This window comes from Pan paniscus, chromosome 10 (assembly GCF_029289425.2).
Source record: "Pan paniscus chromosome 10, NHGRI_mPanPan1-v2.0_pri, whole genome shotgun sequence".
Lineage (NCBI taxonomy): Eukaryota > Metazoa > Chordata > Mammalia > Primates > Hominidae > Pan > Pan paniscus.
In genome coordinates, this window is record NC_073259.2 from 125,303,925 (window position 1) to 125,320,598 (window position 16,674).

At 44.8% G+C, this 16,674-nt stretch overlaps 1 protein-coding gene and 1 pseudogene across 3 annotated transcripts in view; both read right to left on the reverse strand.

Moving 5' to 3' along the window:
* The window catches only part of NOS1 (nitric oxide synthase 1), a 154,423-nt gene that overhangs the window by 35,070 nt on the left and 102,679 nt on the right, over positions 1–16,674 (reverse strand). For 2 of the 3 annotated variants that reach the window (XM_034934607.4, XM_034934608.3), the window contains exons 15-19: positions 15,887–15,991; positions 15,258–15,316; positions 10,499–10,615; positions 4,204–4,378; positions 153–291 (exon numbers count right to left, since the gene is read on the reverse strand). In XM_034934607.4, the coding sequence (XP_034790498.2) occupies positions 153–291; positions 4,204–4,378; positions 10,499–10,615; positions 15,258–15,316; positions 15,887–15,991 (595 nt within the window). Of the gene's footprint in view, positions 1–152; positions 292–4,203; positions 4,379–10,498; positions 10,616–12,793; positions 12,896–15,257; positions 15,317–15,886; positions 15,992–16,674 lie in introns of all 3 variants that reach the window. The other variant, XM_063593705.1, reaches the window with a different exon arrangement.
* Positions 1,886–3,020, reverse strand: LOC106635398 (elongin-C-like; annotated as a pseudogene).

Below are 16,674 nucleotides of genomic sequence, written 5' to 3' on the forward strand. Positions count from 1 at the left end.
GGGAGAGCAGCAAAGTATTCATTTTGGTAGGACTGCACTAAAGGGAGATCAAAGCAATGAAGCCCATCTTCTCTAAGCACCTTCTGGAGGTGAGATCACCTGCCTTTCCCCCATTGTCACGAATACCTCCCTGGAAGGGTGGTGGGAGGTACCTTGTGTGAGTTCTGGAGCTTCGGCCACAAAGGTGAGGCGGAACTTGTTTCTCTTCCAGCTGCGATCATTGCTGATGAGGGAATTGTTGGCCTTTTCAATGTTGACATCATCTCCCACACAGAAGACATCACAGGCTGCCTGTGGTGTACACAAGGCTTTCAGTGACCTCTTTCAGCCAAGCGGATCTCCTCTCCAACAGCTCCAAGTCATGGCACATATCTCTTCATTCACCCATCCATCCATCTATCCAACCATCCATCCATCCATCCATCCATCCATCCATCCGGTAACCCTTCCCTCCTTCCCTTCTTCCTTCCCTTCCTTTCTTCCCTCTACCCTTTCGTTGTCTTCCTTCCATCCATTCACCCATCCACTCATCTACTCTTCCATTCTTCTACCCTTCCACCCTCCCATCCACGTATCCATCTTTCCATCCAGCCATCCATCCACCCATCCACCCATCCATCCACCCACCCACCCATCCATCTTTCCATGCACCCATCCTTCCCTCCATCTACCCACCCACTCATCCATCTTTCCATGCATCCATCCTTCCATTCATCTACCCACCCACCCACCTATCCATCTATCTTTCCATGCAGGCATGCATCCATCCATTCATCTATCCATCCATCCATCCTATATATTTTGAGTGTCTGCGATGTGCTGGACACGTCGGATTTGACATTGACTTTAGGACCTAACCTGTACTTAAGATATAATTCTATTGCGTCATTTATTCCTAAAACTGATGTGTGTAGAGGTTTAACATTAAAGAAGAAAGTAAACATCTTGGAATTTCCCAATCCATCTTCCTCTAAATATTTAAGAATTACATAAAGGCAGAGCATATTGAATGTCTGGATGACTGTAAATACATTTTTCTTTTTTTTTTGGTCAAGCTCACTTGTTCTTTGACTTTAACAATTCTAAGAATTGCTGTCCTTATTTATTTATTTATTTAAGACAGAATCTCACTCTGTCACCCAGGCTGGAGTGCAGTGGTGTGATCTTGGCTCACTGCAGCCTCGACTTCCTCCCCAGGTTCAAGTTATTCTCATGCCTCAGCCTCCCAGGTAGCTGGGATTACAGGCATGTGCACCATGCCCAGCTAATTTTTAGTAGAGACAGGGTTTCGCCATGTTGGCCAGGCTGGTTTCGAGCTCCTGGCCTCAAGCAATTTGCCCGCCTCAGCCTCCCAAAGTGCTGGGATTGCAGGCATGAGTCACCATGCCCAGCCAATGTCCTGATTTACTTTTTAAGATAAAACCACAGATAATTCAAAATAATGATAACTTTTAAGAGTAGTTTTTACCATTGTTTGACCTCATGTGGACTTCAAAACAATCCAAATGTTCATCAGTGGATGAATGGATTAACAAGATTTGACACATCCATACAATGGAATATTATTTGGCTATAGAAAAGGATGAAGTTCTGATACATGCTATGACACGGATGAACCTTGAAAACATTACACTAAGTGAAAGAAGTCAGTCACAAAAGACCACATATTATATGATTCCATTCATGCGAAATGTCCAGCACAGGGAAATCTACAGAGACAGGAAGTAGATTTGTGGTTTCGAGAGCTGGGGGTGGGATGGGAGGACAGGAGGTTGACAGCTAAAGGGTACAGTGGCTTTTAACAGGCCTTGCTTCCTGGTTGCTCAGTCAAGGTTGGCTGAGGGAAATCAAGCAACAGAATTATCTCAATGGGTATAAAAAGCCGTTATCTCATCTCTCTTTGTCTGGGAGGAAATGCAGGAACAGGCTGATGAACAGCGCCTCCCCACCTGGAAATCTTTATAGCCCAGGGGCCTCAGCTTCCCCATTTGCTCTCTACCTGCATTTGCTTTCAGGATGAAAAGCGCCAATTGAATGACAGAAGGTTGCATAGTACCCTTTCCCCTGGGGTTGCTGAGGAGAATGTATTCCAAGGCTAGCATGGAGTGGGTAAAACTGGCACAGTCTACATTCATTACCACCTCCCACCCCAGAATGGCCAGTTTAATCATCCTCATATGCAGACAGAAGGCCATGCATGGTTCATTTATTCCCTGGTGGCCTTAAATTTAAAACAGCTCTGGCCAATAGGATGTCTTATCATGATGGAAAGGTTCTGCACTGTCTAATAGGGTAACCCCTACCCCTGTGGCTACTGAGCATACAAAATGTGCTTACTGCAACTGAGCAATGGGATTTTTTTTAAATACTGAAGAAAGATAACAGTTTATTATAATTTATTTTATTTAACAATCTAGGAAGTTCCAGTGCAATTTCAGGTATAACTGGGGATTCTGGAATCTCAGTAGAGCTGTGACTGTAGTGAACGTTGTATGTAAAATGTGTGCCACGCCTGTAATCCCAGCACTTTGGGAGGCCCCGGGGGGCAGACTGACTGAGCTCAGGAGTTCATGACCAGCCTGGGCAACACGGTGAAACCCCATCTCTACTAAAATACAAAAAATTAGCTGGGCATGGCGGCAGGCACCTGTAGTTCCAGCTACTTGGGAGGCTGAGGCAGGAGAATTGCTTGAACCCGGGAGGCGGAGGTTGCAGTGAGCCGACATTGTGTCACTGCACTCCAGCCTGGGTGACAGAGCAAGACTCTTGTCTCAAAAACAAAACAAAACAAAACATGTATATTTTTGGTAATATAGGGATAGGAATCTCTCTCTCAAATTAACTTCATTTGTTTTATTTTCAGCTAACTGACCTGGGCCACTCAACATGGCTTTTATCATTCCTGATATTAGCACATGTTCTATTTTTACAATACATTCCTGACCATCAGAAGGTATCAGTTAGACATGCATGGCACCAGGGACTTCACAGCCACCATAGGCTTTCTCCTCTCCATCCATTATGTTCTAATGAAATTCTACTTTGCTTCCCCAGGAACTTTAGTGGTTTCCTGGTGAGGTGGGGATGCAGAGTCTGTCACTCTATTCTGTCTGAAGGAAGTCAGGAATGGGATTTTAAACCTGTTTAATTTAATTAATTATTATTATTTTTTAAGCAGATGAGGTCTCACTATGTTGCCCAGGCTGGTCTTGAGCTCCTGGACTCAAGCAATCCTCCTGCCCCAGCCTCCAGAAGTGCTGGGACGACAAGCATCAACCACCATGTCCAGCCTTATTTAATTTTGTACTGTATAGATAGGTATAAATGTAATTCATATAACATACAACTCACTGTTTAAATATGCACAATCCTGTGGCATGTCGAACGTCCACAAGGTTATGCAACCCTTCCCACTACCTGCTTCCAGAACATTCTCATCACCCCCCCAACACTGAAAAACTTTTTTATCTATTAGCAGTCACTTCCATTTCCCATCCCCATAACCCCTAGCAACCACTAACCTGCCTTCTGTCTCTGTGGATTTTCTGATTCTGGACATTTTATATAAATTGAATCCTGCAATACATATTCTTTTGTGACTGGCTTCTTCCACTTAGTGTAAAGTTTTCAAGGTCCATCCATGTTGTAGCATGTATCACCACTTCATTCTTTTTTACGGATGAAGAATATTCCATTGCATTGATGTACCACATTTTATTTACCCATTCATCATACTGAATTTTAATTAGTTTAAGTTTAAATTTAAATGGCTATGTGTGGCTAGTGGCTACCGTATTGGTTAGTGAAGATCTAGTACAAGAGGGGTAGGCTTGTCAAAATTGGTAGACTACCAAGATGTTAGGTTTGGTTTGGTTGACCATCTCTTGTTTTCTTTGTGTACCTGTACACCAAATGGGAGTGACGGATGGCTTCCTCCCAGCCCTGACATTCCAAGACTCTATATAATTTTTTTTATGGACTAACTCCTTGCCCATAATGTAGAATGTTGGATTCTGGGTAGAAAATATGTGTTTTCAGGACACCCAAATTTGTCTGAGCTGTTTAAAGCTGTATCTTGGCTGGATACATGGGAGAGGTACTGAGGGTTCTCTCAAGTTTATTCTCTTCTTGATGGTTTAGGTGCTGTCTTTGGGGGTGTGGGGAGCATTACTTTTTCCTGTAGGTCCATGAGATCCAGATTACCTTGAAGACCTTCTTGGCCCAGGTCCTGAAAGCCTCTTCCTGCCCACAGAGCTCATCCCCTTCCCTCATCTTCAGGATCCTCTCCCCTCCCAGTTCTTCCAGGAGGGTGTCCACAGCGTGTCCGAAGGCACAAAAGTGAGGGTATGCTCGTGAGCCGAGGCCAAAAACTGAGAACCTGTCAAGGAGACGACAGAATGTTCATGCTAAGGGACTGTGGGGAATGTGGGGAGTGTCTGGTGTAATGGGCTAAACTGTGTCCCCCCAAATTTCGTACACTAAAACTCTAATCTCCTCAAAATTGTATTTTGAGATAGGGCCTTTAAGGGGTAATTAAGGTTAAATGAGGTTATAACGGTAAAGCCCTGATCTGATAGGATTAGTGTCCTTATAAGAAGAGGAAGAGCCTGGCTAACACGGTGAAACCCCGTCTCTACTAAAAGTACAAAAAATTAGCGGGGCATGGTGGCAGGCGCCTGTAGTCCCAGCTACTTTGGAGGCTGAGGCAGGAGAATGGTGTGAACCCGGGAGGCGGAGCTTGCAGTGAGCCAAGATAGCACCACTGCACTCCAGCCTGGGTGACAGAGCGAGACTCCGTCTAAAAAAAAAAAAAAAAAAAAAGAAAAGAAAAAGAAAAGGAAGAGACACCAGAGTGCTCTCTCTCTCTCTCCTCTCTCTCTAGCTCCCTCTCTGTCTCCCTCTTTCCTTTCTCTCTCTCTCTCTGGACATAGCAAGAAGGTGGCTATCTGCAAGCCAGAAAGAGAGACCTCACCAGAAAGCAACGCTGCTAGCACCTTGATCTTGGACTTGTGGCTTCCAGTACCATGAGAAAATAAATTTCTATTCTTTTTTTCTTTAAATTTATTATTATTATACTTTAAGTTTTAGGGTACATGTGCACAATGTGTAGGTTAGTTACATATGTATACATGTGCCATGCTGGTGTGCTGCACCCACTAACTCGTCATCTAGCATTAGGTATATCTCCCAATGCTATCCCTCCCCTCTCCCCCCACCCCACAACAGTCCTCAGAGTGTGATGTTCCCCTTCCTGTGTCCATGTGTTCTCATTGTTCAATTCCCACCTATGAGTGAGAATATGCGGTGTTTGGTTTTTTGTTCTTGCGATAGTTTACTGAGAATGATGATTTCCAATTTTATCCATGTCCCTACAAAGGACATGAACTCATCATTTTTTATGGCTGCATAGTATTCCATGGTGTATATGTGCCACATTTTCTTAATCCAGTCTATCATTGTTGGACATTTGGGTTGGTTCCAAGTCTTTGCTATTGTGAATAATGCCGCAATAAACATACGTGTGCATATGTCTTTAAAGCAGCATGATTTATAGTCCTTTGGGTATATACCCAGTAATGGGATGGCTGGGTCAAATGGTATTTCTAGTTCTAGATCCCTGAGGAATTGCCACACTGACTTCCACAATGGTTGAACTAGTTTACAGTCCCACCAACGGTGTAAAAGTGTTCCTATTTCTCCACATCCTCTCCAGCACTTGTTGTTTCCTGACTTTTTAATGATTGACATTCTAACTGGTGTGAGACGGTATCTCATTGTGGTTTTGATTTGCATTTCTCTGATGGCCAGTGATGGTGAGCATTTTTTCATGTGTTTTTTGGCTGCATAAATGTCTTCTTTTGAGAAGTGTCTGTTCATGTCCTTCGCCCAATTTTGATGGGGTTGTTTGTTTTTTTCTTGTAAATTTGTTTGAGTTCATTGTAGATTCTGGATATTAGCCCTTTGTCAGATAAGCTGTCTGTGAGTTCTAGAATTACAGCCAATACCACTCAGTCTGTGGTATTTTGTTATGACAGCCTGAACTAATATATCTGGTATCTCAAGAAGAACAGTGTTTAGCTGTTGGTGGTCAGGCAACCCCAAGCTCATCTGTGGAAGGGCACTTGAAACCTAAGGGCTCTCAAGGGTTTCTCTTCGTTTCTTTTGGTCTCTTCTAAGTATCGCCATCATCAGGAGAATATTCTAATTGGTTCTAAGGAGGACGAGTTAGGGACAGCAATGACCTGGAACCACTGGTTGTTTCTTGCATGCTTCTAAGCTGGACCAATTGGGGAAATTAGTCTATGTTAGTGGAAGGCTTGAATTCTACAAGTGACATAACTAGATTAGTTTTAAATATGAAGATAATGAAACTATAATATAATGGTCCTCAGGGACTTGTATTAATGAAAAGACCAGAAGAAATTGTCATCAACACATCAAACAGGTTCTTCTAAAAGGGAATGAAATAGTTACAAGTATTCTGGTTCCATTCCTTGTAAGGTCTGTGAAATTAATTTGCTTCACAGACCCTCTGTGCATAGACACCACCAAGAAAATATTGGTGCTTGAACCAGTGGGGTCAAATTCATGAGCTATTTCTCTATGTTGAGGTGGGGACACTTTGACTGAAGTATGGAAAATGGAGGGCTGTGTCCTAGATGGCTCCTGTAGGGCTGGTACACAGTCCTTCAGACACTTTCTGCTACATTTCCAGAACTTGGTCTTGGCTGTAGGTCTAGACCTCACAGAGACAGGAACAACAGCTTCACCAATGGGATAAATACACCCCACCTTGCCCCACTTTTTAAGGTCAGAGTGTTTTGCTGTAGACTGTCACCTCAGATAAACCATGGAGTGGGGCTACTTAACCTACTCCATACAGGATCAGGCCCTGCCCCTGAATCTCTTTTTTAGGACGATGGGGACAAAATGGTAACAGATTGAGATGGGAAGGAAGGAAGAAGGTAGGAGAAGTTGGAAAGGCACCCTCCATCATTGGAGTATGAACTTGGGGTGGGTCCAGGTGCCTCACAGGTGAAAGTTAATGTAGGTTAATATCCACTCCCCTCAAATCTACACTCATATTGTATCATTTCATCTTCCTCTTCTTCCTTGCCCTCCTTTCCCTAGAATTCCAGAGCCTTTCCAAATAAAGTATGTGGGATTAGATAGCATTTTGCCATTTACTTTTTTTTTTTTTTTTTTTTAGACAGAGTTTTGCTCTTGTCACCCAAGCTGAAGTACAGTGGTGTGATCTTGGCTCACTGCAAACTCTGCCTCCCAGGTTCAAGTAATTCTCCCGCCTCAGCCTCCAGAGTAGCTGGGATTACAGGCCCCCATAACCATGCGTGGCTAATTTTTGCATTTTTGTTAGAGATGGGGTTTCACCATGTTGGTCATGCTGGTGTCGAACTTCTGACCTCAGGTGATCCACACACCTTGGCCTCCCACAGTGCTGGGATTACAGGCGTGAGCTGCTGTGCCCAGCCTGCCATTTACTCTTAACCAATGATCTTCCTGGATCTAAAAACATTACCCTTTTCTTGCAGGGTGGCAGCCTGACAGGTAGACAGAGATGGTGACTGGGTGTGGACTGATTGGAGGGGTGACAGGAAAGGGAAACCCTACCCAAAGCCACCTGCCTCAGCCTTAGCCCAGTGCAGATCTGGGAACTTCCAGCACTAGTCATGCCTTCTGGTTAAGGTGTTGTTTCCTGAATCTCTGTGATTTATGTTTGTGATGTCTGCCATATTCAATTACCACTGACACTGTCAATCACTCATTTGTGTTTTTGAACTTGCTTTTAATTTTTCCTCACTAGCTCATCACTCCTATGGTCTGAATGTTTGTGTCTCTCCCAAATTCATAGGTTGAAACCTAACCCCCAATGTCATGGTATTAGTGGCCTTTGGGAGATGATTAGGTCATGAAGGTGAAGCCTCATGAATGGGGTTAGTGCCTCTTAAGGGGCTGAAGAGATCAGAGTTCTTCCCTTCTGCCATGTAAGGACACAGCTGGAAGGCACCATCTATGAGCCAGAGAGTGGGCCCTCACCAGACACTGAATCTACTGGTACCTTGATCTTGGACTTCCCAGCCACTAGAACCGTGAGAAATAAATTTCTGTTGTTTACAAGCCACCAGTTTATGGTATTTGGTATAGTAGCCCCAATGGACCAAGGCTCCCAATTCTTGTGTTCACCAACAGATGATGATTCAGGCGGTTGATTCATTAATATTCTTCTTGGTGGGCCTGAGGACCTAGACTACAGTTACTTCTAGTCACATTTCCATCACAATCTTCAGCTTATGATTTCAAGGAATGTAGTAGTAGTGTGATCATGGCTCACCGTAGCCTTGATCTCCTAGGCTCATGCGATCCCCCCACCACAGCCTCCCAAGCAGCTGGGACTAAAGACATGTGCCACTATGCCCAGCTAATCAATTAATTTTTTTCTTTCTTTTTTTTTTTTTTTGTAGACACAGGGTCCCAATATGTTGCCCAGGCTGGTCTTAAACTCCAGGGCTTAAGTGATCCTCCCACCTTGGCCTCCCAAAGTGCTGGGATGGTAGGTGTGAGCCACTGTGCCTGGTCTTGGCAAACTTTTTTTTTTGAGACAGTTTTGCTCTATCGTCCAGGCTGGAATGCAGTGGCGCCATCTCGGCTCACTGTAACCTCTGCCTCCCAGGCTCAAGCGATCTTCCCACCTCAGTCTCCAGAGTAGCTGGGACCACAGGTGCATGCCACCATGCCCAGCTAAGTTTTTATATTTTTGGTGGAAACAGGTTTTGCTATGTTGCCCAGGCTGGTCTCAAACTCCTGAGCCCAAATGATCTGCCTGTCTTGGCTTCCCAAAGTGCTGGGATTACAGGCATGAGCCACTGTGCCCGGCGTTGGCAAACTTTTTATATGTGGGGGTCAGACAGCAAATATTTTTAGGCTTACAGGCCAAGAAGCAAAATTGAAGCTATTACGTAGGTACTTACAAAACAAGAAAGAAAACAAATTCCTGAACATTCTCAATTGATAAAATTAAAAACATAATAATAACAATTAAGCATACTTTAACACAGGTCTACTATGAGAAGACTGGAATTCATTTTTTGGGAGAGAATAATAACATTTTCTTTATTCGGGTTCAAAGGTAATGTTTTCTACCATCAAACTAATTACAAATGTTCATCGGTAAGAAAACCATTATTAGCTCATGGGTTGTAAAATATATGCAGTGACCAGGCTGGATTTGGCTCACGGGTGTTAGTTTGCCAGCTCCTGCCATGATAGATTTAATAAGGGAAAAATGGGTCTGACTGTCAAACTCCAGAACTGACGTTTCAATGTTGAGCTGAAAAAAGTACTGATGTCAAAACCTATAGAATGTTCAACACCAAGAGTGAACCCTAAAGTAAACTATGGACTGTGGCTGATAATGATGTGTCATTGTAGGTACATCAGTTCTAACAAACGCACCACTCTGGTGTGGGATGCTGATAGGAGGAGAGACTGTGAGTGTGTAGGGACAGGAGGATGTGGGAACTCTCTGTACTTTCTGCTCATTTTGCTGTCAACCTAAAATTGCTTTAAAACATAAAGCCTATTTTAAAATGTCCTGGAGGACATAACAGATATTTCAATAGCTAGCAAACCAGTGATCTATATCATCTACTAAGCATTGCTCTGAGTAATTACGGAGAAGGCTCAGTTAGTGAAGGTCTGAGAGATTTGTGGCCAGGCCTGAAGGTTCTTCCTACAGGGCAACTCACATCAGTCTTGTCTTGATCAATATCCACGAAATCAAGGGTTTGACATCCCTGTTTTCTTTCCTTCCAAGAACCCATTAAACTGAATACACAACTACTGTAATATAAAATATCTGCCCACGTGCTTCCTAAAATTATCTCATAGTATGTGACTACGCCATGAGATAATGTGAGGTTAGGGCAGTATTTGTCAAATCTGACTGCACGTTAGAGTCAATTGGAGAGACTTAAAGAAAAAAGCAACACATGGGCCCAATTCTAGATCAATTCCATCAGAATCTCTGGAGATGGGTCTTGGTTATTGTATTAGTACACTGCAAACCTCTCTAGGTGATTTTGAGGAGCCTCCAGGATTGGGAACCACTGGGTCATAGCAGGGTGTCTACAGAAGCTTCTATGAAGTATACACCGTAGCTATTGGGAAGGGCAGCTCATTGAGCAATATCCAGGGATTGATATCCTTCAGCACAAACAATGGGGTGAACCTTGGGTAATGGGGCTCTGAGGGAGTGTGTATATGAAAAGAAGTCACAGAAAGGATAAAAAATGGTGCACGGGGAGACCAGGCAATGTGACTTAATGGGTGGGAGGGGTCCCAGACAGCCAGGATGCAGCTGGTTTTATGAGAAATGAATGGACACTACCTCTCCACAACGAAGCGCTCACTTTTAAGTAGGTCAAGCTCCCCAGGAGCCTTAGTCTTCCCTGACCCCCGACCCCCTTATCCCCTTGCTCACCTCACATTGGCCAGGGGTCCAGCACTCTCAAAGTTGTCTCTGAGGTCGGGCCCATCGCCTGATGATTTTTGGGAGTCAGAGTAGGAGGAGACGCTGTTGAATCGGACCTTGTAGCTCCTGCCAAAACCAACGAGAACCTGTGAGCTCTGGCCTGGAGCTCCCTCCTGAGGTCAACACCCTTGATGGATCTTCAAGTGACCAGTCCTGATTCTAGGGCCTTCTCTTGTATGTTGAGTCAAACCATAACACTCCCATGGCCTCTTCTATAATCTACCAACTTACCCATGTCCACCACAGTGGTAACTGTTCATCTGCACTTGGTCTTACTGGTACTAAAAAGGTTTCTGGCCATGCTTAACTCAGGAAACCTGAGACCCATAAAGTTAAAATGATTTAATCAGTAAGAAGTCAGCAACAGAACTAACTACTCCCCTAAACCATGAGACCATGCTCCCTTGTTTCTCAAAAAAAAAATTTTTTTTTTGAGACAGAGTTTCACTCTTGTCGCCTGGGCTGGAGTGCAATGGCACGGCCTCGTCTCACTGCAACCTCTGCCTCCTGGGTTCAAGTGATTCTCCTGCTTCAGCCTCCCAAGTAGCTGGGATTACAGGCATGTGCCAACATGCCCAGCTAATTTTGCATTTTTAGTAGAGACGGGGTTTCACCACATTTGCCAGGCTGGTCTCAAACTCCTGACCTTAGGTGATCCACCTGCCTCAGCCTCCCAAAGTGCTGGGATTACAGGTGTGAGCCACTGCACCTGGCTGTTTCTCAAATTTTAATGTGTACAAGAATCATCCTGGGATTTCATTAAAATGCAGATTCTGATTAAGTAGTTCTGGGACCTGGCTTGGGGTTCTGCATTTCTAACGAGCTCCCAGGAGATGCCAGTGTCTCCAGACTTCATTTTAAGTAGCTAGAAACTAGACCATGCTGTCCAAGATGGCAGCCATTGGCTAAGTGTGGCTATCTAAAGTTAAATTAATTTGAGTTAAATACAAGTCAATGTGGTTGGTACACTGCAAACCTCCCTAGGTGATTCTGATGTGCATTCAGCTTTGAGAACCACTGGGTCATAGCAGGGTGTCACTTGCACCAGCCACATTTCAGGGGCTCCAGAGCCACGTTTGGTTAGTGGCTGCTATAGTGGACAGCACAGATATAGAACATTTACATCTCTCTAGAAAGTTCTTCTGGACAGTGCTGGAGTATCCCATTCAGTACTGTCCTTCCATAAAGTTATGGTCCTTAGACATTTCAGGGCTCTATCAAATTTCACATTTCAAGTAAATATGAACAATGTTCAGCACTGACGCCTGGCATGGAAAGAGACTGCACTTTTAAAATTAATACCTAATGCTAAATGACGAGTTAATGGGTGCAGCACACCAGCATGGCACATGTATACATATGTAACTAACCTGCACATTGTGCACATGTACCCTAAAACTTAGAGTATAATAATAATAAAATTAAAAAAATAAATTATTTGGAAGGTGAAGGAAGATGTCTTCGGGACTCAGCTCTCAGCATGAGAGGCTCAGGAACCTTGATATTAAAAAAAATCCAATTTCTCCGTTTTCCTCCAAAAGTGGTAAGTTGTGCTCTCAGGCAAGGCAAAACAAAACAAAGCAAACAGAAACAAACAAAAAATCTGAGACCAAACAAACAAGCAACCCAAACTCCAAAACAAAACCCAAAACTCAAGAAGCAAACCCAACACACAAATCTAATGACAAAAAATTAAAAAGAAATGAGAAAATTAAAAAAAGAGAGAAAAAGAAGAAAAGAAATTGTGCATTCTAGCAGCAGGGTTTCTAAGCTGGATGTTCTTTAAAGTTTTCGCTCCAGCATCAGGAAAGTTCTAAATATATGTAAGTGTATTTTCTGCTCTAAAATAGTCTCACATTGAGTCATGCAATATATCAGGGGGTGGCTGTGTTGTTAGTGTGGGAGGAATGGTTGATGGTTGTGGGTAAAAATAACAGCACGTGCATTTGTATGAGGTTGGAGGTTTTTTCAAATGCTTTCCTTTTTGTTATTACCCTTTGACCCTGCCAATAGGCCACAGAAGTGGGTAGGGCAGAGCTAATTTCTCCCCATTCAGCAGATGAGAAAGACCAAGGCCCACAGGGGTTAAGCGACTTGCTCAAGGTCACTTAGTGAGTTAGTGACACAGCTCAGGTTAGAACTCGGATCTCCTTGAGACCTAGATGTGTGGCCTGGGATGCTCAGGCATTGGGTGTGCATGCATACACTCGCACACACCTGCGTGTACACACATGCACACTCTACCTGTGCTGGCTGTCACGGGCTGCAGCCAGACCGTGGACTTCTGTGTCACCATTGGGGAGGGGAGGCCCTTTACGGGGAAAGAAACGCAAGGGTTCCGGGTACCTAGAGGGGAGAATCGATGGTGCCCTATCTCTGCCTGAAGGAGGGGTGAGAGGGAACCTGCCGGGAGGCCATCTAGGATAGGGTGGGAAGGAGAGAGGTAAGGAGAGTGAGGACTAAGATGCTGGAGTTGGGCGTAGAACGAGGGCTGACCACAAAGGACTCAGCAATGGTCAGTCTCCTGGGTATCAAACTTATGTGAATATGGCAGCATGTTCTCTGCACAAAGAAAATCAGAAGGGATTTTGTTTTTTTTTTTTTTTTTGAGACGGAGTCTCACTCTGTCACCCAACCTGGAGTGCAGTAGCGCAATCTCGGCTCACCGCAACATCTGTCTCCCAGGCTCAAGTGATTCTCCTGCCTCAGCCTCCTGAGTAGCTGGGATTACAGGCACACTCCACCATGGCCAGCTAATTTTTATGTTTTTAGTAGAGATGGGTTTCACCATGTTGGCCAGGCTGGTCTTGAACTCCTGACCTTAGGTGATCCTCTCGCCTCAGCCTCCCAAAATGCTGGGATTACAGGCATGAGCCACTGTGTCTGGCCTCAGAAGGGATTTTCTGCTTAACACAGCCAAAAAACACCAGCCAGCTAGAGCATTTGATGTTCACCTTAAGACACAGGGATCTGCTTGCTCCATGCTGGAGCAAATACTGAGTTGGCCTCATGGAAAGGCAGCTCAGCGTGCACACACCATGTGTCCTATACCTTATGGGGGATGCAAGGGCTTTTCAAGGGTCATTAACAAAAATTTTTTTGTCATGGTGCGGTGGCTCAGGCCTGTAATCCCAGCACTTTGGGAGGCTGAGGCAGGCAGATCACCTGAGGTCAGGAGTTCGAGACCAGCCTGGCAAACATGGTGAAAGCCTGTCTCTACTAAAAATACAAAAATTAGCCAGGCATGGTGGTGTGTGCCTGTAATCCCACCTACTCGGGAGGCTGAGGCTGCAGAGTCGCTTGAACCCAGGAGGCGGAGGTTGCAGTGAGCTGAGATCGTGCCATTGCACTCCAGCCTTGGTGATAACAGCGAAACTTCATCTCAAAAAAATTTTTTTTATTTTTATTTTTTAGAGACAGGGTCTTGCTCTGTTGTCTAGGCTGGGGTGCCGTGGTATAATTATGGCTCACTGTAGCCTCAAGCCCCTGAGCTCAAGTGATGCTCCTGCCTCAGCCTCTGGAGTAGCTGGGACTTCAGGTGCACACTACCATGCCCCGCTAATTTTTAATTTTTTTGTAGAGATGGGATCTTGCTATATTGCCCAGGCTGGTTTGAACTCCTGGCCTCAAGCAATCCTCCTGCCTCAGCCTCCCAAAGCACTAGGATTATAGGCATGAGCCACCGTGCCCAGCCATCAATGGTAAGTTTGATTAGATGCTTTTTTACTTTACCAAATACCTTTAGAACTCAATCCCACATGAGATGCAGTTCCATTACAAACATATTTTTGACTACAGGTATGTTTTGTCTTACAAGGTATCTTATCTTTTGAACTCAACTTCTAGATTAGCTGCAACTTCACTGTGAGCATCAGACAGGAAGCTTTTAAGGAAAGAAGTTCCATTCTTTGATTTTAGCTTTTTTTTTTTTTTTTTGACAGGTCTGGCTGTTCAGGCTGGCCTCAAATTCCTGGGGTCAAGTGATCCTTCTGGCTCAGCCTCCAGAGTAGCTGAGACTATAGGTGTGCACTACCATGCCTGACTGCCTTGCACTGATTTTGAATGTAGGTTCTCAAAGAGGGAAAAAGAATAAGAACAATATTTACACAGTGCTTTTTTTTTTTTTTTTTTTGAGATGGAGTTTTGCTCTTGTTGCCCAGGCTGGAGTGCAATGGTGCGATCTTGGCTCAGTGCAACCTCCTCCTCCCAGGTTCAAGCGATTCTCCCGCCTCAGCCTCCCGAGTAGCTGGGATTACATACATGCGCCACCACGCCCGCCTAATTTTTGTATTATTAGTAGAGATGGGGTTTCACCATGTTGGCCAGGCTGGTCTCGAACTCCTGACCTTGTGATCCATCTGCCTCGGCCTCCCAAAGTGCTGGGATTACAGGCGTGAGCCACCACGCCCAGCACACAGTGCTTTTACATCTAGTTTGTGATTTGATTCTTACTAATTAGAAAGTCAAGGTAGGTGCTATAATCTCTATTTGATACAAAAGGAAACTGAGGCACAAGGCTGTGAAGTGACCCAGATACCAAAATATTGGCCCCAGTAGACTGTAGACACCTCACAACTAAGACCCATTACAAATGGACTTCAGATTACAGCCACCATCCAGAACTCAAATGTGAACCCCAGGTGCCAAAAGTCAATGTCCAGTTACCCTCAGGGGGTGGCGGGTGACGTCGGAGGGGTCATTCACTTACTTCCTTTCTTCCTGCACAGAGTTGGGGTGCCTCATTTCCATCAAAGCACAGCCGAATTTCTGGAAGCCAAAACATATGGGTGAAATTAGCACATCTTAGTAAATGGGAAATCAGGTCGGATACTGAGGGTCTGGGGTCCTGGCTGTCAAAGAGGAGACTGATGCCCAGAGGCCAGGATGTCAGGAGCGGTCAGGGGCTCAGGCTGGACAGTAATGCCTGGGCTACAGACGCAGTGGATACACCTGCTGTTTAAATGACTACAGGTGTGGACTCCCTACCCCCAGCACACAACTTCCCTTTGGAGCCTTCCTTCTATAAAAATATTGTCCCCACGTTCCTCATCTACATCAGGGAACATCAAGCTAATGATAGGAGCAGCCATTGCAAACAAATAGCTCACTTAGGTGACAATATTTTCACCAGGGACTTGCTAACTAATGGACGCCAGTAGACTGAGTACTTGGAATTGTCCAACCTTTGTATAACTTGGATCCAAATGGAAATTACTGGCTTTCAGGCTCTGGGAGGGTTTGCTACTGAATAGCAGGTGTAGGAAGAGTCTCAACCTTGGCCCCTACTTCTTCCCGATGATGGAACCACACTCTTGAACAGGTAAAAGCTCATCTCACCTCCCCATTCTCAGGGGGATCTCCATTGCCAAAGGTGCTGGTGACCACGAGGACCAGAGTTTCATGTTCCAGGTGCACGATGTCATATTCTTCCATGGACATCACCTAGGTGGGCGGGGCACAGGTATAGGATGGGGAGAGGAAGAAGGGGATGAGGAGAGAAAAGAGGTGGGAGAGACAAAAAGTGACGGGGGAAGGGCAAGAGGAGAGAAAGGAAAAATGTGAGTCATTTTGGGTCATCTCCTTTGGAGGGAGAACCAAAAGATCTGAGGTGTTAGTACTTCAGTGGGCTCAAGTGGGTAGAACTGAACGCTTTTTGGTAGCGCGGGACCTTGCTATGGTCACTGTGGCCTGAAGGGTTGTGGAGAATCTGAAGCGATGGTTCAAGAGATTGGCAGATACTAGAAACAATGCTTGATGGAATCCCATGGGATTCTTATAGTCAATTGGTCTTGGATTCTTCCTGACCCCAGTTAGGCCGGGAATGATCTGGCTAGAGCTGACTAAGTCTTCTCAACCTCCTCTCTAATCCTCCCCCGAGCAGTGTGGAGCACCTGGCCAAACAAGTCTGAGATATCTGCCTTCTGGAAAGATGATTGCCCTGTGTCTCATCATCGTCTGAGCAACATTTCTCAAAATAGGTTCTAGAAAACCCCAGTCTCCTGAGATGCTCCATGAAAACAAGCGATCCACGATCCAACATGTTTGGGAAACGTCTATATTCTATCCTCGCCTCTTTTGGAGATTAGAAGACATGCTTATAGATTACAGGCTCTGGGAAGTCCTGC